The sequence below is a fragment of the Peromyscus californicus genome, unplaced genomic scaffold (assembly GCF_007827085.1).
Source record: "Peromyscus californicus insignis strain IS unplaced genomic scaffold, ASM782708v3 Scaffold_2__1_contigs__length_46816999, whole genome shotgun sequence".
Taxonomy (NCBI): domain Eukaryota; kingdom Metazoa; phylum Chordata; class Mammalia; order Rodentia; family Cricetidae; genus Peromyscus; species Peromyscus californicus.
In genome coordinates this window covers 38189507-38215123 of record NW_026294540.1, presented here as the reverse complement: position 1 = coordinate 38215123, position 25617 = coordinate 38189507, and the positions used below count along the sequence as shown (strand labels likewise).

Here is a 25617-nt window from a genome sequence, read left to right as displayed (position 1 = left end):
CACATTTGCACACTTGGGATCTTTAATTTTTTAGCAGACAACACACACTTCCCTCACCCTTTAAGTTAGTGTGACAATCTTCCATAATAAACTACTTCAAGAGAAGCTTTGGTCAAAAATGGAATGAGATAGCAAAATCAAAACAACGAAACGGAAGAAAAACGAAAAGAAACCCTTGCTGTCTTTAAAACCCACACTTCACCCACAGCACCCACACGAACACACGCTAGTTGCTTGATAGTGTGACAGTGTTTCCACGGCCGGCGATCCTCACCACCATGCGAAAGGCAGAGTGTGCTCAGCCCCGTCTCGCTCCGCATGCTGGATGGCAGAGGCTCCCTCGGCTTCACATTATCCGGAGGCCCTGGATGGAAGACTCCAGGGTCTTGAGAAAGCAGAACACTGGTCAGCCTGAGGATTTGCTGCCTGCTCCCTGCACTGCCTGACACACTGCTGAGCTCCTCCCTGCAGGTACACAAGCCCACTGCCCTCATCCTACACTTTCCAGACCTTGGCTCCAGGGTGGTTCCCCAGGCCTGGACGTCTCTGTCCCCAAAAGGCTCACACCACCTCACTCTTTTTTTTTTTTTAACAACAGGGCTTCTCTGTGTAATAGACCTGGAAGTCCTGCAACTGACTTTGTAGACTAGGTTGGACTCAAAACCACAGAGATCCACTTTCCTCTGACTACTGAGTGATGGGATTAAAGACATGCATCACTCTGCACTTTTTTTAAGATTCATTTATGAGCCAGGTTGTGTGGCGCACGCCTTTAATCCCAGCACTCGGGAGGCAGAGCCAGGTAGATCTCTGTGAGTTCGAGGTCAGCCTGGTCTACAGAGCTAGATCCAGGACAGATCAAAACTATACAGAGAAACCCTGTCTCGAAAAACCAAACAAACAAACAAAAAAAAACAACAAAAAAAAAGCTGGCCTTGAACTCAGAGATCCGCCTGCCTCTGCCTCCCAAGAGCTGGAATTAAAGGCGTGCACCACCACTGCCCGGCTCATTTGTGTACTTTTATGTGTATGTTTGCCTGACTGCATGTATGTGCATACATGTGTGCTTAGTGTCTGTGGGGGTCAGAAGAGGGCACTACACGCTAGAACTAGAGTTACATTTGGTTGTGAGCTGCCACGTGGGTGCTGGAAAACGAATCCTGAGTCCTAAGCGAGTGGTCTTAACTGCTGAGCCATCACTTCAGACCCTGCACTATTCTTGCACTACCACATACAGTGCGTGTGGTTGTGTTGTGTGATCCGTCTTCTCAGTCCTTGCACTGTTTGCGGGGAGGTGGGGAGCAAGGTTTTATTCTCCAGCACAGACTGGCATCCAACTGAAAGCCATTCTTCTCCCCAGCTTCCCAAGTGTAGGTATTACAGGAGTGAGCTCCATGAACAGTTGTATTTATTAAATAAAGGTGTAAACTATAAAAATATGTCTACACACAGAAGTGTAGGATGGTGGCCAGCACAGGGCCTGTTTCAATAACAGCATTCCAAGTTTTCTGGAGAACAAATACTATCCAGGAGACATCAACCACCCAATGGGAATGGTGCTCCCCTCATGCTTAGAGATTCGGGGCCAACTCTTCTGCCATACACTGCGCTGACACTGTATTTCAAGAAGGAAGACATGTTTCTTTAGGAAAAGGTTGAGCACAAGCAAGAGTTGATATAAATGGTGGAAACACTTGGAAATCAAGGGCTGGGGTAGTTTGGTGGAAGAGTGCTCTCCTAACAAGTGTGAGGCCCTGGGTTCCATTCCTAACGCTGCAAAAAACAGTACCAAGAAGAAATACCTTAAAATCCCAAATTGTCATGGCTCCATCGATGCCAGTAGTGCAGAATTTCCGACAGTCTTGCTTGTCCACCTCATAAATAGACACCTGACTAAAGAAGCAACATCAAGAGACTGTGAGGTCTGTGGTGAAGTGAGGCCAACCCTCACCTACTGTAAGGTTCACTAAAGGAGATGAACTCTCTCCACTCCTGAATATTAACACGTCCATCAGCATTGGGCCGTAACAGTAGGAGTCAGGAACTATCCTAAGATAGCTGGGCTATATAGTAAGTTTCAGATTCATCAGGGTTACACAGCGAGACCCTGTCTCAAAATGGGGGGTGGAGAGCCTCACTAGCTTGAGATGTACCTCAGTTGGCAGAGTGTCTGCCTAGAATACATGAGGTCCTGGCTAGATCGCCATTACCACACCAATTGTGTGTGTTGGTACATGCCTATGGCTATGGCACTTAGAAGGCAGCGGCAGACGATAAGTTTAAGGTCATCCTGAGTAACACAGCAATCCTCTACCCACCTATTCCCCGCCCCGCCACTCCAGCCTATTCAGTGAGTCTGAGACCAACCTAAGCTACATGAAATCCTATGTCAAAAAGAAGGGGGCGGGGCATGGTGGCATGTGTCTTTAATCCTAGCACTAGCACTCAGGAGGCGGAGGCAATCAGGTATGGGAATTATATGGCAGCCTGGTCTATATACAAAACTCCAGGCCAGCCAACATGCTATACAGGTTGTGTGTGTGTGTGTGTGTGTGTGTGTGTGTGTGTGTGTGTGTGTGTGTGAGGGAAAGACAAAAGTGGAAGGAGAGACGATGGCCTCATGGCAATGTGATGGGTTCAAACAGGGCAGGGGGCTCAGGAGTGATGCAGATGTAAAGAATTGTTTTGTATTTTCAGATACATGGCCAGAGCATGACCAAAGCTAACTGGTTCCCAACGAGCCCTTTCATATCAACCTGCTAAGACAGCCAGGGCACAAGGGCCAGAGCCTTCTCTGCATTTGAAATTAGTCTTCATTAGGCTAGTGCTGTGGCTCGGTGGTAGAGAACTTGCCTAGCAAGGTCCTGGGTTCAATCCCAAGTCCAAAACACCAAAGAATAAATAAATAAAAGGACTCATTACAGTGCCAGAGGCAGGCAGTCACTCCTCCAGATTCTAGCAGAGCCCAGCAGATGACGAAAACAACCTGTGTGAGCTAATCACGTGGAAACCTTCCAAGACTGCAGACAGCTTCTTCTTTCTCATCTCAAATGTCCAGATGAGAGCCTGCCCCCCAAGGAGACAGTGAACCACAGCACAAGACTACTTCTGGACAGCCTGAGCGGAGGATGGCTTTTACACATATCACTAGTTTTCCATCGAATTTATTGTGTGTGTAGGTCGGAGGACAACTTTTGGGAGTCGGTTCTCTCCTTTGGCCATGTGGATTCTGGGGGCACAGTCAGTCTGTCAGGCTTGGCAGCAAGCGCCTTTATCCCGAGCCCTCTTGCTGGCACTCTTGCCTCAGCCTCCCACGTACAGGACTACAGGCCTGGGCCACCACGCCCAGCATGGACTAGCTCCCCACACTGGTGGAGTACTAGCCGGCCAGGCCTTCGCCGACAGGAGCCACACTTCTCCTGCATGCCCAGTGCCAACAGCAGCTCCAAGGGCACAAGGATGAAGTGGTGGCAGCTCACTCTTGTTGGTGAGACAGGGTTTCACCATGCAGCTTGGCTGGCCTGGAATTCCCTATGTAGGTTAGGTAGACCAGGCCAGCCTCGAGTTCACAGAGACTCACACATGCCTCTGCCTCCTAAACGGTGGGATTAAAGGCCTGTGCCACCATGTCCAGCCAACTCCCCTGTGTCATAAGCTGAAAATAAGACCTTGGGTGGGAGGCACAAGCTCACTATTGCTCTCATTCCTTCAGGGATGCTGGGGCCTGCAGCACAGAGGGCTTCTGTAAGGAAATGACGAGGAGTGGGCACCTTGGCCAGCCACTTCTCTACAGAAGCCAGTGCCCTGGCTCCAGGTGGCACCTACGTGATGCTGTTCTGGTGCAGCGTCTCCAAGGCTGTGTTGCGGTCCTCAGTTGTGGCTCTCTTGTCCATGTTACGGAAGCGTTCCATAGCGGACATGTTGCGCTGGATGCTCTGTTTTGGGACGTCTAGCTTGGACACAAAGGTCAAGTAGCCACGGTCGTCATAGTTAAAGAGCATCGGGCAGCAGTCATGGCCCTGAAATGGGAGGTCAGTCAGTCCAAAGGCCCCCTGTCTACCTACCAAGCCCTGCAGAGTGCTCTCCCAGCTAGACTGTCACAGAGCATGCATTATTCCTGGCTTGGAGATGCATATGGCAGGCACACTGTGAGGATGAAAGATACTTACGGCGGCCACAACACTGTTCTCTGAGACGAACGACACACTCAGCAGTGGCAGGAACTCTGTCTTCAGAGTTGAAACCCTGAACACAAGAACACTTGTTACACTAGGGAACCACAGCCCACGGCTTCTTCACAGACGGAGGACAACAAAGGCCCCATTCTCACAGTGGCTTCTGCTGTACCAGCCAATACTTCTCTAAAAGAGCCCCCTGACCTCTCCTTGAAGGAATTTCAAGCATGAGGTGACCCCAAAGTGACATTCAGAAACTGAGGCCTTGAGGCTGGCAATATAACACATGCAAGGCCCTGGTTTGACCCCTAGTACCCTCTATCAATCAATCAAATAAAAGTAAAGAACTGGGGGCTGGAGAGATGGCTCAGAGGTTAAGAGCACCAACTGCTCTTTCAGAGGTCCTGAGTTCAATTCCCAGCACCCACATGGTGGCTCACAACCATCTGTAATGAGATCTGGCGCCCTCTTCTGTGTACATAATAAATAAATCTTTAAAAAAAAAAAAAAGAATAAAAGTAAAGAACTGGCTCTGTAGCTTGTGCCCTGCCCGTTGCTAAGGCGTTATTCATGGTCCTCAAGGAGTCCTTCCTTCTGCCTTTGTCTCACTGAGCTGGATCTGTCCCTCTTGTCCATCCAAGTCCTCAAACCTTGGCTCTGACTGTCACCCCAGCCTACAATGGCTTTTCCTCTCTCACCTGCCATGGCTCTTCCCGTGACTACTGCCAGTGAGCCAGTTCCAGTGCTGGCACTACAGAGACACTTGCTGGCAGCCATGTCCTGTGAAAGCCACCGCTGTGAGATGAATCTTAAGTCTCAGTCAGTTCACACTCTGTGTGTGTGTGTGTGTACAGATGTGTATAACCAGTTGTGGCAGAAAAACACCTGGTGATAAATTAAGGGCACCTCATTTTATGCAATTTTCTTCCTGTGAATGTTGGTACGTGTGGATGTACACTTGATGTCCTGTTCTATCACTTTCCTTCCGTCTGATTCCCTCAGAAAGGCTCTCTCACTGAACCAGAAGCTCAGTGTTTTGCCTTATAGGCTGGCCAGCAAGCTCCCAGAGTCTGCCTGTCTCTGGCCCTCAATGCTGTGGTCACGGGCACGTGGTCATTCCTGACTTTTATGAGGGTGCTGGGGATTTAAACTAGGGTTCCTTGTAAGATGACTCTTACCCACTGAGCCACCTCCCCAGACTACAGGATGCATTTCTGAAAGCTCGCTGTGGCAAGCAGTTGGTACACACCTATAACACCAGCATCTGGGAGGCAGAGGCAGGTGGACCTGGAGTGCCAGCCCAGTCTGAGCGCCATAGTGAGCTTGAGGACAGCCTGGGCTAGAGAGACCCTGTCTCAAAACACATCCACACAACCCATAAAAACAGCTAACTGCTTGTGTCTCAGGAGACCCTTTAATCAAGCAGCTACAGAACTGTAGGACTAACATTACCTGAAGCTCATGCTGTGGCGTATTTACGCAAGAGAAGGGGAGGGGTGGAGCGGACAGAGCTGAAACAGGCAGCTTCCTAGTGAGAGTGAGTGTAGAGGAGACACAGAACAGCAACAAGTGCTGAGAACCACAAGTGCCAACAGAACCAGCACTGCCATTAAATACCACTGAAAGAAAAGGAAGACCAGCACAAAAAGACCAAATGCGAATGTTGTGTGTGTGTGTGCGTGTGTGTGTGTGCGCGCGTGCGCACGCGTGTGTGGAGTAACAGGACAACTTGTGGTAGTCAGTCTCTTCCTCTATGACCGGACTCCAGGGATCAAACCTAGGTCATCAGTCACCTTTACCCCCTGAACCACCATCTCCCCAGCTTCACGTGTTGGTGTTCTGAGGGTCTTACTATGTAGCCCAGGCTGGCCTCAAACTCATGCCTCTCCTGCCTCAGCTTCCTGAATGTTGGAATTACAGGCTAGCACCACCATGCCTGGCATTTAAAACTACATTTTATGTGGGAGGCTGAGGCAGGAGGATCAGAAGCTTGACACCAGCCCAGGTTACACAGGGAGTTCCAGGCAGTATTTTTAACAAGGGAAACCTTTCACAAAGGAATTCCTATAGTAAACTCAGTTCAGGAGAGAAAATATCACCTCTGCAATGTCGTGTTTTGTGCCTATGACAGAGTGGCCAGTCTGGAGACCATCATAAGGAGCTTTCCTCAACTACCCATGGGGAAGGGCTCACAGCAAAGAGCAAAGATTGCTAAGAGGAGGACTCCAGGCTTCTTCAAACTTTTACTCCCATATCTGATAGTGCTTCAAGGCTTCGAGGGTGACACACTGACAATGAGTCACTGCAATTCGGGTTCTTCCAGCAGACTCCAAGAACAGCATGAAGGCTGCTTTGTTCTCTGAGTGGAGTAAGGATGGATCACCTATTTTTTGGGTGATGTAAGGGGAAGGAACTGAAGGTGTGCGCATGCCAGGCAGGTGCAACAGCCTCAGTCCTAGTTTTTTAAGACGGGATCTCAGTATGTACGTAACCCAGGCTGGCCTTGAACTCATGATCCTCCTGCCCCTACCTCCTGGGTGCTAGAAGTACAGATGTGAACCACCATGCCTCACTGGAATTTTCCTTCAGGTTGCTGGGTGACCCTGACATTAGGAAACAGTCACAGATTTATCAGTCCTCCACGCCTAACAACCATCGTCTTCATCAGAGAAGCTGTGACTGCTTTCCAGAGACCCTCAAGGTCAGGCCTGTTGGCACTACCTAATAGGAGGGGGCAGGGTTCCTGGACCCTCACCTGGGGTCTCAGCTGCTCTATCCTGCGCCTCTCAGCTAGCTGTATAGAATTCTGCCCTAACTGTAGGTGGTCTAGGGAGAGGCTAGAGTGTATTGAGTGTGGAGGGCTAGAGGAAGCATTGTTGGGGGAGGGAATCCATCTATGCCTCTACAGACAAGTCACTGTCCATGGCAGGTGAGACTTTTTAGTGCTGTGTCTCCTTTGGGGTCACCATGCTCTGTGTCTGAGCCCAGGAAGCTCCCTGCCTGGGAAGCTGGACCTTGGAGGATCATCCTTTGGTCGTCATGTGCACGCTGCCTCACAAGACACAGAATAACCTGGCTATTCCTGAGGCACCCTTGTGAACAGCACAGCAGGAGGGTCTTCAAAGGGACACTACCAGTACTTCACCAAGAAGTGTTTCTGGAAGGAAGCCCCAACTCCTTAAAGTCTCCCAACAGGTATTTACAGGCAGCTGCAGCTGTTGGGGTGTTCAGGAGACACCAGGGAAAGCGGCCCTAGTGTGCTGCTGAGAGCTTCCACCGAATGTCCCACCTTCCACCTGCAGGGCAAATACTCACTGCACACTTTTCGAGGCATCAGCAACGGACACAGTGCTGTCATGGCTGACCCAGGCCAGGCGGCTCCCACTGGCAGAGAAGCTGACCCCATGCACCCAGCCGCCGGTCCCACTGCCACCAAACTCAGACATCAGCTGACCAAAAGGCATCTTGCTGCCCCAGGGCGTGCTGGCTGGCTTCTCATCCACCTCTTTGATGTAGGCAGAAAACACTCTGTTGTTCAAAACATAGGAAATGAAGAAAAAAGCAAATGAAAATGTGTGAGTATGGGGCTGGAGAGATGGCTCACAGGTTAAGAGCACTGGCTGCTCTTCCAGAAGACCTGAGTTCAATTCCCAGAAACCACATGGTGCCTCATAACTGTCTATAGTGGGATCTGATGCCCTCTTCTGGCCTGCAGGCAAACATGCAGACAGAACACTGTATACATAATAAATAAATAAAATCTTAAAAAAAAGAAAAAGAAAATGTATGAATATAGAAAAGGGCCACTGGCAGCTACTGGAAGGCAATGCAGAACAGAGGGGTTGGCCTAAAAAGGAGCAAAGCATGATGGGCAGATCCACAACCGAAGGGATGGGGCCTGATAAGCACATGTGAGGAGCTGCTGCTGTTGCTCCACATCACTGTACCCAGAGCAGAGCACCCTTTCTGCCTCCTACAGCACCATCCTCAGCACACACAGAGGCCCTCAGTCAGTGGCAGGAGAGGAAACTGCCGTTACCCCAAAAGAGCCAGACATCAACTCACTTAAAGACAGATGAGTTGGTAAGCTGAGCAGTGCACACCTTTAATCTCAGCACTCAGGAGGCAGAGGCAGGAGGATCTCTTCAAGTTCAAGGCCACTCAGGATTACATAATAAGTCTATGTCTCCCAAAAGGGGGCGGGGGGAGTTGGGGAGCCAGGGAGATGGCCCATCAATGAAGTGCCTGTGAACAAGCATGAGAAGGTAGTTCGGATCCTCATCACCCACATAAAAACTGGGTATGGCAGCGTGCATCTGTAACCCAAGCCCTGAACAGGGCAGAGACAGTCCTGGAGGCTCACTAGCCAGGCTGACACAGAAAACACCCAGCGCAGTGAGAGACCCTGTCTCAAAAACTAAGGTGGAGAGAGAGGACAGTAATTAAAGCTGACTCTTGTCTCCACACAGGCACCCACATGCACACACGCATACACCACACAGAGATAAATAGATCGGATCTTTCACAGCCGATGTCCTCAGTCTCTTTCCAACTCTGCCTCTAGTTCCCTACAGCTGTATGTAATGTGATTTAGCCCAGACTTAGGAAGGGGAGGGACAAAGAACAGCTGGAATCTGCCTTCCAGTCTCTTCTGACCCCTCTTGTCTTTAGAAAACCTCTAAGCCTGTGTGGTGCAGGCCCTTAACTCCAACCCTTGGGAAGCTAAGGCAGAAGACCAGAAGTCCAAGGTCACCTAGCTAGGTGGGGGTACTGAACCACAAGACTCCCTAAAGAACTCTGGTCCCCTAAGCCCAACTCCAGATGACAGTGGCAGCTGAGGCTCTAGGGGGTGGGGGTTGTAGGCACCTGCCAACACCACCAGACAGTATCATCTTGCCTTGTTTTCCAAGGGAGCTAGGATGACTGGATAAATAACAGATCACAAACTCGCGAACAAAAAGCCCCGAAGACTACCATAACTCCATCTTTTTTCCCTTCATAGGTTTTTTTTTATTTGCAGTGCTAAGGATTGAACATGCCAGGCAAGTGCTCTACCACTGAGCTACACCTCCAGGCCCTCACACTGGGGCATTCCAGACACTCTGCCGCTGAGCCACACCTCCAAGTTCCCAATGAGGGATTCTAGGCAAGCACTCTACCACTGAGCCACACCAGCCCTGGTTTTTGTTTTGCTTTGTAATTAAACCCTGTATTCCTAAATATAAATCTTTGGCCAAGTTTTCTGGAAATCTTTCACATAGGAACTGAACGTGGGTGTGTCTCAACTCTGCCACAAAGAGTCAACACGAAACAGTAATTGTTTGCTTTTCCTTTTGCTAAGGGGAAAAAGCCCTGATGAAGAACAACTTTTAATCTTTTTCTTTTTCTTTTTTTTTTTGAGACAGAGTTTCTCTGTGTAATAGCATTGGCTATCCTGGAACTCACTAACTCACTCTGTAGCCCAGGTTGGCCTCCAACTCACAGAGCTCCACCTGCCTCTGCCTCCCAGTGCTGGGATTAAAGGCGTGTGCCACCACGCCTGACTTGTAGTATGAGTCTTAGCTCTCTTAGCAGTGTGGTCATGCTCCCTCTAGCCTGGAACTGTAAAGGACAGTGCAGTAACAGCTTGCAGGACACCGTGCAGTGACATTTGGCTGATCTCAGGCTCCTCTGCAGCCTGCAGTCTGTGGTCTGGGAACGACAGGCTGGCAGGCGTGAAGGTGCACGCTTGTAATTCCAGCACAGGGGAAGGCAAGGGGGGTGGTGAGCTCCAGACCAACCTGGGCTACACAAGTACGTGTTTCAAACATCTTGTCCCATCAAAAACCGAGGAATGGACTGGAGAGATGGCCCAGGGGTGAAGAGCATTGCTGCTCTTGCTGCAGAGGACTGGAGCTGGGTTCCCAGCACCTGTATAAGGGGCTCACAACTGCCTGTAACTCCAGCTGCTGAAGAATCTTTCATCTTCTCCTGGCCTCTGCCAGACACACATACATATATGCATACACATACACAAAATATATCTATTTTTTAAAAAAACTAAGAACAACAGGCTGTGATGGACACAGCATGGCTCACTCCTGCACTTGGAACTCCTGATACTCTGTCTAAAGAGCGCTGGTCCGGCCAACCCGCTGTAGCTTCCGCTCACTCCAGGCCAAGTCCATCACATCCTTTGCTCCTTGTTCTTTTAATCACTGTGCATCAGTTCACTAGGTCACCTGCTTTTTTTTTCTTTCCTCTCTCCCTCCCTCTCACTCTCCTGAGATGGGGTCTCATATAGCCTAAGCTGGCCTCAAACTCACTATGTAGCTAAGGATGACCACAGACTTCTTCTGATCTCCCTGCCTCTACATCCAGAGTGCCGGGGTCACAGGCGTGCAGCACCATGCCTGGCTTACACAGTGCTGGGGGATGGGACCCAGAGTTTTGTGCAGCTATGCAAGCACGCTACCTGCTGAGGCACACTCCGCCCTCAGCTCCTTTTCTAGACCCCAAGTTCCCTTCATTATTGAGTTCCTCACAGTGCTGCTGTAGAACCTTGCAAAGAAAGGAACCCTATGGATGTGCCAAAGCGAACAACGGGCAGCTCAAGTCTCGGTGCTTACTGATCCCCACCTGCATTTGAAGTCACATGAGCCTGCAGCCAGCAAAACATTGTTGGGATGCCAGTCCAAGCTGAGGACTGTGGAGCGAATCGGCTTCTTAATGTGCTTGCTCACCCACCTAAGAAAGAGAAAAACTAGTTTACATTGTCCTTACAAACAAAAAACGGTAACATTTTCCAAGCCACTCCAATAAACTCAATTCAAATCAAAACTACACATTTATAAATATAGTCTAAATTCTGGAATCCACAAGAAACGTTAGCTACATTTTTTGAAGTAAGTCCTCAAAGTACAATTATTTTTAATGTTCTAATGATTTCTCTGGTGTCCTTTGATCTACAGATGCATACTTGAGTCCTTTCTTTTTCTTTCTTTCTTTTTTTTTTTTTAGTTTTTTCAAGACAGGGTTTCTCTGTGTAGCCCTGCCTGTCCTGGAACTCACTCTGTAGACCAGGCTGGCCTCGAACTCACAGATATCCGCCTGCCTCTGCCTCCCGAGTGCTGGGATTAAAGGCGTGCGCCACCACTGCCCGGCACGTGAGTCCTTTCTTATGGGCTACCTACAAAACACAGTTGCTCCTAATGAAGGGGGTCCCTATGCTTGTCCTGTGTTAGTCAGGAGCTCACTATACAAAGTCCAGACTAATCTTGAACCTGCTATGTAGCTCCTCAGACTTGTCTCAGATTCCTGAACGCTAGGATTACAGGTGTGTGCACCCCACCGGGCCTGACCAACTTCACTAAATAGACAGCTCATTTTCAAAGACCACATCTGAGACCGCAGCAAGGTCTAATTTACCTACATAGAGGACAATCTCTCAATGAACGCAAAGAGTAAACAGTTACTGTGTTGAAGCTCAGCCAGGAGGAAATGTTTCCTAAGTAAATTAAGAAAAGTCAGGGGCAGGAAAGGGAAGGATGGAAATAAAGGGATGAAGGGAGGGAGGAAGTAACAGAAGAAAGGAGGTAGGAGAATAAGGAAGGGAAGGAGAGGAGAGGAAAAAGGAAGATTAAAAGAAAAGGTGTGGGAATTAAGTCGTGTGCACAGGAGGAACATTTACTCAGGGAGGAATTCAGAGGGAGAAACCACTCTCTGGCCCAGAAATGGGCCACTGCAGCTAAGCACAGAGCCTCAACAGGGTCCTAAGAGCACAGCCATCCAAGCATGGATTACACAGAGAGGAACAAGAGGGCGCAGCATTGCTCACCAGTCATTTTCAGACTCAAAGTAACAAACAGAGATGAGCCGGGCCCCACTGCCCACAGCAAACTTGTTCTCCAGTGGGGACCACTTCACAAAAGTGGCTGCGCGGTTAATCCTCAGGATCACCAGGGTAGGCTTCCAGATGCCATCCTTCTGACTCCAGACGTAGGCGTTTCGGTCTGCCCCACAAGTGACGATGCGGTCGCTCTTAGGAGCCCAGTCAATACCTGCAAGTGAGGCCAATGACAAGGGACTGGACATGGGTAACAGTGACCTGGCTGGTTTCCTCCCACGCTTCTCCCTTCTACAGCTATCACACCACACAAAACCAAGGCTGTTTCTCTCCCAGGTGTCTGGGAGGACTCAGGATCCTTAGAGAGTCAGCCAGAACAGAACTGGGGATTTTTGTGTTTTCTTTTGGGACAGGGTGTCAAGAAGTCCAGACTGGCCTGGAATTCACTATGAAGCTGAGGATACTTTTAAACTTCCCATCCTTCTGCCGCCTAGTGTTGGATTATTGGTGCCACCATGCCTAGCTGCTGCTTCTTTTTTTTTTTAAATCACTTAAGATTTCTATAATGAGGGTGGAGGGAAGTGGGGGAAACTGCAGTTAGGATGTAAAATAAATGAAAAAATTTAATTAATTTAAAAAATGATGATAAAAAAGATTTCTATAATGAAACAGTTTTGGGGTTGCTTTGTTTTTGCAAACGTCTTTGCACACGTTCCCGTGTGCCCGTGCAGGCCTGTCATCGGGTGTCTTTCTTGATCATTCGCCACCTTTATTTATTGAGCAGGATCTCACCAAACTCAAAGCTCATCAGTCCCTGCTAGTCTAGCTACTTAGCTTGTGCTGGAGACCCCTGACTCTTCCCTTCGGCAGCCTGTCCTGCATTGTGTGGGTGCTGAGGAGGAGACCCCTGACTCTTCCCTTCGGCAGCCTGTCCTGCATTGTGTGGGTGCTGAGGAGGAGACCCCTGACTCTTTCCTTCGGCAGCCTGTCCTGCATTGTGTGGGTTCTGAGGATCTCAACTCCAGTCCTCACACTTCATCCACTCAGTTGTCTTCTCAGTCCATAAAAATAATTTTAAGAAGTAGCTGAGCGGCCAGGTGTGGTGCACATGACTTTAATCCCAGCACACAGCAGGAAGAGACAGGCAGATTTCTATGAGTTCAAGGCCTACTTGTTCTATATCAAGAGTTCCAGGTCATCCAGGGCATGAAACCTTGCTTCCCCCCCCCAAAAAAAAAAATTAGTGGTGATCAAGTAGTTACCCTGAGGAATAAACTCAGAGAACACGCCAGAACTCTGCCATATGCTACACTCTCTTCTATGAAGTGCTGACAGGCTTTTCTACAATGTCAGGTCCCCCCACCCCCACCCACCCTGATTATTTATGGTCTGAGAGAACACTGTTAATCCTAGAGTCTGTTAGAGGTATATTCAGACTTTTCCAAGTTCTTCAGATCTAAAAGATGCCATCAGAAAATGGGTTCAAGTTCAAAGGACCTCAAAAGACATAGGGAGAAAAGTTATGAATATTTAAAAATTTTTGAGGGGAAGGAGGAAAAGGTACTTTCATCTTTGTCTTTTCTCATGTAAAAATATTTCCGCCGGGCGGTGGTGGCGCACGCCTTTAATCCCAGCACTCGGGAGGCAGAGCCAGGCGGATCTCTGTGAGTTCGAGGCCAGCCTGGTCTCCAAAGCGAGTACCAGGAAAGGCGCAAAGCTACACAGAGAAACCCTGTCTCGAAAAACCAAAAAAAAAAAAAAAAAAATATTTCCTAATGCTAAAATTCAGACTAAGATGAGTGTCCTTATTCGTAGGCATAAAGCCATTGGTAATGGAACCTAAATGGGCCAAACCTAATAGAAACAATGCCATGGAGAGAATGGCAACCATGCTGGCTTTGATGACGTGACATCGTTAGGAACCCCGATGGGGACGCTGGACACCTTCTCTGTGTCAGTGCAAGTGCATGTGCATGGAGGCCAGAGGTCAACTTTGGGCATCTTCCTCTACTTCATCTTATTTTGTTGAAACAGGATCTCTCCCTCCCTGAACCTGAAGCTCACTGTTTCCTTAAGACTGGCTGGCTGGCTGGGGATCTGCCTGCTGCGCCCACTTCCCAAGCCCTTGGATTACATGTGCATTCAGCCATGCCTGGCTTTTGGGGATTTACACTCATGTGTTCATGCTGTAGTGGCAGGTACTTATCTACTGAGCCATCTCTCCAGCCCTAATGCTGAACAACTTCAAAGGATACAGAAGGTAAAAAAAAGACAAAAAGTTGTTTTTTGTTTGTTTTCTGATCTGGGCAAGAATATCTTTAAGCTAATCAGTATATGACAGTCTCACGTAGCCCAGGCTGGCCTCAAACTTCCTTATGTATCTCAGGATGACCTTGAAATCCTGATCCTCCTGCCTCCACCTTCCAAGTGCTCCACCTCTCAGAAAGAATGACCAAACACAGGAGCAATAGGCAATGAATCAATGAATGGTTCAGTAGTTTCGGGACAGTTTCATACCAAAGACATGTCCTGGACGTATGAGCACATACATACAAGCTGAACATGCCTAGATGATGTCAGAGCAAGTTATAGATGGTCTTCTGGGGAAGCAGAGAAGACCACACATAAGAGGACTTCATCTCTTTCCCTAGTCCTGTATCCCTTTTTTTTTTTTTTTTTTTTGGTTTTGCGAGACAGGGTTTCTCTGTGTAGCTTTGCGCCTTTCCTGGAACTCACTTGGTAGCCCAGGCTGGCCTCGAACTCACAGAGATCCGCCTGGCTCTGCCTCCCGAGTGCTGGGATTAAAGGCGTGCGCCACCACCGCCCGGCTTAAAATGGTTGTGAGCCACCATGTGGTTGCTGGGAATTGAACTCAGGACCTCTGGAAGAACAGCCAGTGTTCTTAACCTCTGAGCCATCTCTCCAGCCCCCTGTATCCCTTTTAAGTGTTCTGGTAGAGAAGATATTTCCCGATGCAGGAGAATCTGTTAACTGTAGGGGAAGGTAATCTGGATGTTTGCTACATCACTCCTGCTTCAATTGTAACAACTCTGATTACAGCTATTTAGAGTGTGTGCATGTGGGCCTGTGCTGTCACGGTACACTTCTGAAGGTCAGAGGACAAGTGGTGGGGGTTAGTTCTCTTCTTCCTAGTGGGTCCCCAGGATTGAACTTGTGGCAACAGATGCTTTTACCTTCCAAGGCATCTCATTGGCCTCATTCAGTATTTTGGAAAGTTGTCCTGGCTCCTAAAACAACACAAAGGAAGGCCTGTCCCACAGTAAAAACAGTTAGCTCAAATTTCCTTGGTGCTCACACTTCACAGGGTCTAGCTCTGGCTTTCCTGGCTCATCCCATGTGCAGAGCAGGTTCATTCAGTGCTCTCCATACTCTACCAGAGTACCACTTGGGCCACAAGAAGCATATAATGATTACAATTACTATTTTTCTCTCTCTCAAATTTTCTATAAAGAACAACTTAGCTAAGTGTCTTTAATTCCAGGACTCAGGAGGCAGAGGCAGGCAGATCTCTGTAGGTTCAACACCAACCTGGTCTTTACAGTGAGTTCCAAGACAACCAGGGCTACATAGAGAGACCCTGTCTCAAAGAACCTGAGAAAAAAGGAAGGAAGGAAGGAAAGAAGGAAAGTAGGAAAGAAGGAAGGGAGAAGAAAAGAAAGGAAAGGAAGAGAGAAAACTCGAAATTCAAAGGCCCACTTAATTTGATGAGGCTCTTCACCTACACAGGAGAGCGCTCTGTTTGGAAACAGCACACTGAATCGCAGCTGCATTACCTGTGATGTGTCCGTTATGTTCCTTCAGCTCATGAGCTTTCATCCACTGGCTCCCATTCTTCTTGTAGATGTGTACTTCGTGATTATTGGGGCTCAGGGCGATCTCTGGGGAAGAAGCCAGCAAACTGTTAACACTTTGCCGTGCGTTGTTATTATGTACAGCACTGGAGTTTGAACACAGAGAATCATAACTGCAAGGATCTACCTCTGAGCTAGGCCCAGCCTCTTCTTTTGTTCATAGAAAGAGTCTCACTCAGTAGTGCAATAAAGTCCTGAACTCCTGCATCAGATTTCCAAGTGCTGGGATTTCAGGCATGAGCTACCACAACTAGTCAAAATGCAAAATTTTTGTCCATTATGTTGGTACTCAAAAATTTTTGGCTAAGCATTTCAATTTATGATTTTTCATATTAAGAAAACACAATCTGCCGGGCGGTGGTGGCGCACGCCTTTAATCCCAGCACTCGGGAGGCAGAGCCAGGTGGATCTCTGTGAGTTCGAGGCCAGCCTGGGCTACCAAGCGAGTCCCAGGAAAGGCGCAAAGCTACACAGAGAAACCCTGTCTCGAAAAACCAAAAAAAAAAAAGAAAACACAATCTGAGGCTGGAGAGATGGCTCAGCAGTTAAGGGCACTGACTGCTCTTCCAGAGGTCCTGAATTCAATTCTCAGCACCCATATGGTGGCTCACAACCATCTGTAATGAGATCTGGTGTCCTCTTCTGGCCTGTAGGCATACATGCAGGCAGAGCTCTGTATACATAATAAATAAATAAATCTTAAAAAAGAAGAAGAGGAAGAAGAAAAGGAAGAAGAAGAAGAAGAAGAAGAAGAAGAAGAAGAAGAAGAAGAAGAAGAAGAAGAAGAAGAAGAAGAAGAAGAAGAAGAAGAAGAAGAAGAAGAAGAAGAAAGAAGAAGAAGAAGAAAACCAAAAAACTCAATCTGAGCCAGGCAGTGGTGGCACTCGCCTTTAATCCCAGCACTCAGGAAGCAGAGGCAGGTGGATCTCTGAGTTCAAGGTCAGCCTGGTCTACAGAGTGAATTCCAGGACAACCTGGGCTACACAGAGAAAGCCTGTCTCAGAAAAAAAAAAAAAAAAAAAAAACAGAAAACTCAATCTGAAATTTGAAATTAGACAAAATGACTAGGGTATTACTCAATAATTACCACTGATTTATACATTTAAAAGGATGAATTTTATATTTTTTCATGAGACTGAATCCTAAAAATGCCTGTATGTGAGACATACCAAAAGTACTAAAAAAGGGAGCTGGCTAAACAGCACTCGGGAGGCAGAGCCAGGCAGATCTCTGAGTTCGAGGCCAGCCTGGTATACAGAGTGAGTTCCAGGAAAGGCACAAGGATACACAGAGAAACCCTGTCTTGGAAAAAACAAACAAACAAAAAAAATGGGGGGGAGGAGGCGTGTGTGTGAGGGTGTAGCTCCATGATAAAATATTTGTCTAGCATTGAAGAGACCTTGTGGTCAATGTTGTTACACACACACACACACACACACACACACAGAGAAGCAAAATGAGGGGCTGGAGATAGCTCAGATGGTATGTGCTTGCCACATAAGCAGGAGGACCTGAGTTCGATCCTCCAAATCCTTGTAAAAGCTGGGTGTAGCAGCATACGTCTATAACCTTAGTACCGCAGTGGGGGTGGGGCAGAAATAGGACACCTGGAACTCAATGGCCACTGGCAGGCCAGCCTAGACAAACTAAAGTGCTCCAAGTTCATTGACAGACCCTGTCTCAAAAAAAGGGTGGTGAGGTGCACCACCTCTGGTCTCCACAGCCCCCCCCCCCCCACAAGTAGCATAAAATTCAAAGCACACTTACGGGTACGATCCCTATTCCAGGCATGACAGGTGATTGGCTCTAGCAGAAACTGATGCAGAGACATGATTCTTAAGTGTTCTCAAAGGTCAGAAAGCTGTAATAAGCAACAGGAAAGAAAACACCTAAAATGTCATGCTACAAGTGTGTAAGTTGTCAGAGGAACCCAAACTATTTGGGGATAAATACAATACTGACCTCCTATTAGAGAAGACTCAATCTCAAAATGAATCCCGTAACTAGAATCAGCACTGTAACCAGTGTAGAATCTATTTTCAAGGGTCATCAACAGACTCTCAAATTACAGGTTAAAGATTGGGACGGAGTGGATGGGATATTCAGTCTCAAAGTACCACTCTACACAGGACTTACTAATTACAATAGAAACATGCCTTCACAAAAAAGAAATCTGGTAGTCATCATCTTGACCAAGTGATCAAACCTGGAACTACATACAGGCACACAGCAATCTAACCCAACAGTCCTCCTGGAACTTGAAAACAATGATTTAATTTGTCATCCACACCAGGATATTTACAAGAACAAAATAGATGAGATGGAAAGTACTGGGGATATATGTAGCCCAATGGAATAGTGCTTGCCTAGAATGTGGAAGGCCCTGGGTTCAATCCCCATTGAAGAAAGAAGGAAGAAGAATAGGGGCTGAAGAGATGGCTCAGCGGTTAGGAGTGCATATTGCTATTACAGGGGACCCGAGTTAAGTCCCAGCACCCACAATGAGCAGCTCACAACCACCTGTAACTCGAGTGCCAGGGGATCTGATATCCTCTTCCGGGCTCCACAGGCACCTGCACTCACAAGGACATACCCCCGAGACATACAATACAAATAATTTTAAAATGAAAATAAATCTGAGTAAGTGTGGTGGCACATACCCTTAGTCCTAGCACTCAGAAGGCAGAGGCAAGAAGAACTCTGGGAGTACAAGGCCAGCCTGATCTACATAGTGAGTTCCAGGACAGCCTGGGCTACAGAGTAAGACTCTGCCTTAAAAGAAAGTCAGTCAGTGGTATAACAAGAACTTACAGGACCATCCTAGATAAATCTTGGAAGACGATCAACTCAGCTATGAAGCTATGAAGCAAATATGCCAAACATATCTACTCTAAATCCAATTGAGATCTAGATCTCATTTTCAGTTTATAGGAGATAAAGGGAAAGGAGTAGTTAAGCAACACCAAGAAATTAAGTCAAAACTGATGGCGGTCTTCAGAGGTGCTCAGAGGTTAAAGCGATTGCTGTACAAGCCAGATGTCCTGAGCTCTGATCCCCCAAACCCTCAGGAAAGCTGGAAACAGAAGCTCATGCCTCTGTGGTCCCAGTGATCCTACAGGGAGATAGGAGGTGGAGGCAGAAGACTCTTCAGAAGGCCTCTGTCTCAAACAAGGTAGAAGGTGAGGACTAGCCGGGCGGTGGTGGCGCACACCTTTAATCCCAGCACTTGGGAGGCAGAGGCAGGTGGATCTTTGTGAGTTCGAGGCCAGCCTGGTCTACAGAATGAGTCCCAGGAAAGGTGCAAAGCTACACAGAGAAACCCTGCCTCGTAAAACCAAAAAAAAAGAAGGTGAGGACTGACATCCTAGGCTGTCCTTTGACTTCTGGGCTTGCCTTGGCACATCCCCATGCATGCGCGCGCGCGCGCACACACACACACACACACACACACACACACACACATGCAAGCACACACACACACACACACACACACACACACTCACTCACTCACTCACTCACTCACTCTCCGTCTCTCTCTCAACTACAAATCCCAGAGATACCCATTAGAGAACAACTTGCTCAGATTATTTTAAAAGGCAACATTGATAGGTATGGTAGCAACGAGCTGCGATCCCAGCACTTGGAGGGCAGAAGGAAGAGTCTGTACTAGAGTTCAAAAGAGCCATGAAAACCAAATTTCATAAGACAGTTGATTATAATTGGTATGTTTAAAAATAACCATAAAAGACATGTGTTGTATAACAAATTTGAGTTCGAGCTCGATTATTATATAACAGCATGAAATAATTTCCTAGCTATGATAATTGTATTGCCTTAGGTAAGAACAAGTCTTAGCTATTAAGAGATAAACTGATCATGTGTGTGGGATGAAATATCCTTTCTTCTCACTACGTAGCCTTGGCTGCTTGGAAGTCACTCTGTAGACCAGGCTGGCCTCAAACTCACATAGATCCTCCTGCCTCTGCCTCCTGAATGCTGTGATTAATGAAAAATGTGGCATGAAAAAGAAAACACTCTGATCAAGGAACCCAAAGGTCAAAACTTTAAAATGCCCGACATCTCTCTTCAACTGACACACTCTACTCAAGAGCAAAGGTATTTGCTGGATGTGGGGGTGCATATCTGTAAAACCAACACTTTGGAGGTGGAGACAAAAGGATCAGGAATGCAATGTCATCCTCAGCTACACAGCAACTACAAGGTCAGCTTGAGCTACATGAGACTGTCTCAAACCGCCAAAGGAAAAAAAGAGAAGAGTGAACTATTTATTACATTTTTCCTTTTCATGTTCTAGAAAGCAAATTGCAACTCATAAAGAACCTTTGACTTTCACCCCAACTAATTAACTTATTTTTTTAAAACAGGTTTTCACATTTTAAAATTGTGTGTGTGTGTCTGTCTGTCTGTCTGTCTGTCTGAGTGGGTGGGTGGGTATATACACCCAAGTGCAGTGTCTGCAGAAGCCAGAAGAGGGTGTTGGATCCTCTGGAGTTGGAGTTACAGGCAGTTATGAGTTGACTGATATGGTCCTAGGAACCAAATGTATTCTACAAGAGCAGTATGCACTCTTAAATGCTGAGCCATCCCTCTAGCTCCTTATTTACTTATTTTTGGGTGCAAAGTAAAGAACTCAGCACTTTGCATATGCTAGGGCTTACTTAGAAATTATATCCCCCACACACACAAAAAATTATTGAATTCAAGTGAGACTGCTTAATTTACTTTTAAAAACAAACTTTCAGCTGGGTATGTAGTGCATGCCTTTAATCCTGGCACTGGGGAGGCAAAAGCAATTGGATTTTATGAGTTCTAGGCCAGCCTGACCTACATACTGAGTTCCAAGTCAGTCAAGGTTACACTGTAAGACTCTAACTCTAAATAAATAAATAAACAAACTTTCAAGATGGCATATACCTGGAATCTCAGCACTCGGAGGACAGAGGCAGGGGGCTCACTACCAGTCAGAATTACACAGTGAAACCTTGTCTCAGAAAAAACACCCAAGGGCTGGTAAGATGGATGACCTAGTGAGTAAAGGTGCTTGGTGCCAAGTCTAAGACCTGAGTTTGGTGCCTAGAACCCATGTGGCAGGAGAGAACCAAGCTGTACTCTGACCTCCACATATGTACCATGGCACTGTGCACCCACACTCATACATACACAAAAATGTATGTGTGTGTGTGTGTCCCAAGCAAACCAAAAGACTTCCAGATGCACACCTCATGCAGTCTCTCCTTGTTTCTGGTATCTGATATGCTTACTCCAATTTTGTCTCATATTAAACTCAAAATAACATCTTGTGGGGGCAGGAGAGAGAGAAAGTTCAGTGGTTAGGAACACTTGCTGCTCCCCAGGGCAGTGGTGGTGCATGCCTTTTGTCCCAGCCTTGGGGAGGCAGAGGCAGGTGGATCTCTGTGAGTTTGAGGCCAGCCTGGTCTACAAAGCGAGTTCCAGGACAACCAGAGCTGTCACACCAAGAAACCCTGTCTCAAAAACACACACAAAGCCGGGCGGTGGTGGCACACGCCTTTAATCCCAGCACTCGGGAGGCAGAGGCAGGCGGATCTCTGTGAGTTCGAGGCCAGCCTGGTCTCCAAAGCGAGTTCCAGGAAAGGCGCAAAGCTACACAGAGAAACCCTGTCTCGAAAAACCAAAAAAAAAAAAAAAAAAAAAAAAAAAAAAAAAAAAAAACCCACACACAAAAAAGTGCACTTGCTGCTCTTCCAGAGGACAAGAGTTAAGTTCCCAGCATCCATGTCAGGCAGCTTACATCTCTGTTTAACTCCAGTTCCAAGGGAACTGACACCTCTTTGGCCTCTACAGGCGTGCACGCCTGCACACACACACATACACACACACACACACAATCTTTTTAAAGCAGTTTGTTACAAATATTACTAACTATAAGCAATTAGTGTAAAAATCCAAATCTGGTAAGCTCACTTGTTAACTGAACAAAACTGGTTTGTAAGCTAATAACTTGGATATCCACATGTAATAGGGGCACCTATTTCATGAATAGCTGAAACTACACAAGTGCAGATAAAGACTTTCTCATTCTCCTATTCAGTCTTCTACCCATACAGGAAAGTTTCCAAAAGAAGTGAACAGTCAGCCACACAACAGCAGAATTACTTCTACAACTACATTTCTAACTTTGTTATATCAGTCAAGTTCTATAATTGAATATACATTCAGACATGTCTGTTGAGGAATATTACTTTAACTATAAAAAGGCTTGTTACATTTGTTTATGCTGCATTTGTTTAACTGTGTAAAGATGTGTTACATTTGTTTATGCTGCATTTGTTTAACTGTGTAAAGATGTGTTGCTGTTTCACCTTGACTGCCTAAGGCACCTGATTGGTCTAATAAAGAGCTGAACAGCCAATGGTTAGGCAGGAGAGGGATAGGTGGGGCTAACAGGCAGAGAGAATAAATAGGAGAAATCTAGGCTCAAGAGGAGAGAGAACGAGGGAGAGAGAAAGGGAGGAAGCAAAAGAGTAGGACGCACCGAATGAAAGAAAGGTAAAAAGTCCTGAGGCAAAATACAGATGAAGAGAAACAGGTCAAATTAAGCTATAAGAGCTAGTGGGACAAGACTAAACTAAGGCCAAGCATTCATAATTAATAAGTCTCTGTGTCATGATTTGGGGCTGGCGGTCCCAGATCTGCTACACATGTCTTTTCTTTATAATCATCTGGCTACTTTAAGCCTGAATTCTGTAGCAAGTAAAATAAACCTTCATGCATACGTTGATAATTTTAATCTCTAAATTGCAGGTGATATTTAAGCCATGTCTGATCTTAACAAGGCTCAAGAGGAAAAAGGGGAACACTATAGGTGGAAACTTGGGCGCTCAGGAGGCAGAGGCAGAAGGATCTCTGTGAGTTCCAGGACAACCAGTACTAAGACCCTATCCCAAACAAAACAAAACAAACAAAACCTAGGCTTCTTGTCCATGTCTAGCACTGAGACATGAAAAGGATTGAAGAAACAGGGTTACTCCATAGGTTCCCACTCTCTTCAATTACCACTTAGTATATATAGTCTTTTCTTCCTGTGGTGCTGGTGAGCCAACCTATGCATTGTGCACACCGCGAAAGTGCTCTACCAATTCAACTATAATCCCAGCTTTTTTGTTGTCTGCTTGTTTTTCGAGACAGGGTTTCTCTGTATAGTATAGTTTTGGTGCCTATCCTAGATCTCGCTCTGTAGATCAGGCTGGCCTTGAACTCACAGAGATCCGCCTGGCTCTGCCTCCAGAGTGCTGGGACTAAAGGCATGCGCCACCACCACCTGGCCCTAATCCCAGCTTTTAAAGTATGGTTAGCCATGGGCTCTGGAGACAAGGAGACCTGAGTTGGAATCTGGCTTTGACACATACATAATGAGATGCTGGGCAAGTCACTTTTCATCTGTAACATAGGTCTCCAAGAGACATCACAAGACTAATGTCAGGATTAAATGAGATAGCACATAAAACCATCCCCAAACTGATCTCAGTAGGTTAGTTATCTGGTCTTTTTGGTTGTAAGCCTAGCCTTTAATGGTGGAGCCATCTCGGTAGCCCGGTAAATTAGTTCTCTTTCTTCCTCTGACACAAAGCTTTGGGCCACCCCAGAAGGATACTCTGAACTTGGAAACATTGACATATGTTTGTTTCTTGGTCCCACTCCACTGGAGCTTGACAAATTCACGTAAGTTGGAATTTCCGATCCCTGTTAGGGTCGATTTCAAGTCTGTGATTCATCTAGTTTCTAATCTCTCTCATTACCCAACCCAGCAACATCAGGTACTCCAACAAGATCACCACACCCTACCAATGTTCGGACAGGCTCACTCCAAATTCCAGCTTCATCAGACCATTCTACACTTCCTGTACCAAATTTGTTCTGACATTACACTAGATATTTAGATCAAAACACTGTCACCCATTCCTCCAAAGGATTTTGCAGTTTCCAAAAGGATCCCCCAGTTGGGTACAGCAGATAAACTGGAGAAGTCCTCCAGATACTCTGTGGTAGGAAGCAGTCAGCAAGACTTGCTCTAATGGGGCAAACACCCCAAACTGATAAATTCTAGAGACCTGAAATTCTAAGGCCAACAAGGAAACAAAAAGAGTAAATGAAATTGTCTGGGCATGGTGACACACACCTTTAATTCCAGCACCTGAGGAGGCAGAACCAGGCGAATCTCTGTGAGTTCAAGGCCAGCCTGGTCAACAAAGAGCATTCCAAGACAGCCAGGGCTGTTACACAGAGAAAAACCCTCTCTCAAAAAACCAAAATAAATGAATAAATAAACGAAAGTGATAAAAGAGGGTGCAAACTAGGTCATTTCAGTAAATTGGGCAAGTAGACAGGAGAGAGACTCCCAAGCCACAGCATGACAACAGATGGCTTTATATTCAGAGATCCCAAGCTACAATTTATTAAGTGCCTACCATGTTCCCAACAGTGTTAAGTATCTAATTGGGGCCAGAAACATAAATAAATCATAGTCTTCAAGTCCGAGGACAGAGAGAGGGAAAGGGAAGGCAGATATTCGTAGAATGTCTAAGAAGCATTAGTAATGGCTATTATTTATTTTCATATTATTTGAACAGCTATTCTGGGCCAGGCAACTTAAGCAAATGAACTCACTTGAACCTAATAAAAGCCAAGTAGACAATGAATCTTCTTCCTGCAGCTGGGGAAACCGAGGCACCAAGAATCAATCTTCCCAGGGTCACCCGACCAAGTGGCAGAGTCCAATGAGAACTTTGGAGGTGCCACATAAAGGACTCTATGAAGTGAACAGGAGGGGGCAACTTTGACGGGCGTGGGGGGAGGGTGGGCGGAACAGAGGAATCTTAAGGTTACTCGGAAAGATGGCTTTTCTCTTGTTGGGGAGGGTCCCGCAATAACTGACGGATCGTAGGTTGCTCTAGGCAACATCCTAGACGTTGAAGAGATGAACAGATTACTCGTGACAAGCCATCGGGGGAGATCGGCCGGTCTAAACCAATTTTACAGATGGTGGCAAATGATCACAGTAGGGGGGCAAATGGTACTGTGGGGGTGTCGGAGGCCAAGCTGTCTATTCTCTCACCCAAGGCGGGGGGCAGCTGGAGAGTGTTCAGAAACGCTCGCTCTGTGTGTGTGGGGGGGGACACCAGGGACTCAGGGGTCACCATGGAGAACGGACATCCCAGCCCCCTCAGCTGGAGACCCCGCGCCGAAGCGCCCCGGGCCCGCCGCCCCCGCGTCCCATTGAAGATGCAAGAAATGGGGGCGACCCGGGCCAGGCGCTCGGCCCTGCGGCCCCTTACCTGGGGTCGGGGCGGTCCGGAGGGCCGGAGCGGACGATTCGCGGACTCTGGTCAGTCGACGCGAACAGGCTCCGGCGGGCGCGGACGGAGGAGGGAGGCCCAGAGGGAGCGGCTGACAGATCCCGGAAGTGGCCAGGGCGCCTGCGCAGCGCGGCCGCGCAGGTGGCGGGCGGCGCAGGCGCAGAGCTCAGCGCGCGTTGGGAGGCTGTGTCTGAACAGCTGTGGTCCCTTCGGGAGGGAGGCAGCCGCCTGTCCGCGCTAGGGCGTGCCTGTGGAACTCGGTGGGAGTCCTACTCCTTTCTTTAAGGATGAATAAAAAAGTAAAATATATTTATATATATATATACCTGAGCCATGGCCCAGGTGTGAAGTGTTGGCAGCTTCTCAAGTGCTTTTTGCTGTAAATTACT

At 47.3% G+C, this 25617-nt stretch overlaps 1 protein-coding gene across 1 annotated transcript; it reads right to left on the bottom strand.

The window, feature by feature from the left end:
* Arpc1a (actin related protein 2/3 complex subunit 1A) lies at positions 1-25316 on the bottom strand. The gene is made up of 10 exons (XM_052754439.1): positions 25208-25316; positions 17640-17733; positions 15795-15899; positions 11992-12214; positions 10794-10901; positions 7491-7703; positions 4170-4245; positions 3826-4019; positions 1803-1893; positions 1-385 (listed from the first exon to the last, which is right to left on the bottom strand). The coding sequence occupies exons 2-10, from the start codon at positions 17701-17703 to the stop codon at positions 347-349; spliced, it is 1113 nt and encodes a 370-aa protein (XP_052610399.1). The 5' UTR covers positions 17704-17733; positions 25208-25316; the 3' UTR covers positions 1-346.
* Between the last annotated feature and the right edge of the window lie 301 nt (positions 25317-25617).

Bases quoted from the DNA above. Each gene is read 5' to 3' on its own strand.
- Arpc1a (XM_052754439.1), bottom strand. From the start codon at position 17,703: ATGTCTCTGCATCAGTTTCTGCTAGAGCCAATCACCTGTCATGCCTGG. The intron at 12,215-15,794 runs GTAATGCAGCTG...CCTCACTTGCAG, and splicing joins ACATAACGGACACATCACAG to GTATTGACTGGGCTCCTAAG. The intron at 386-1,802 runs GTATTTCTTCTT...TGCTTTCTCAAG, and splicing joins TGACAATTTGGGATTTTAAG to ACCCTGGAGTCTTCCATCCA.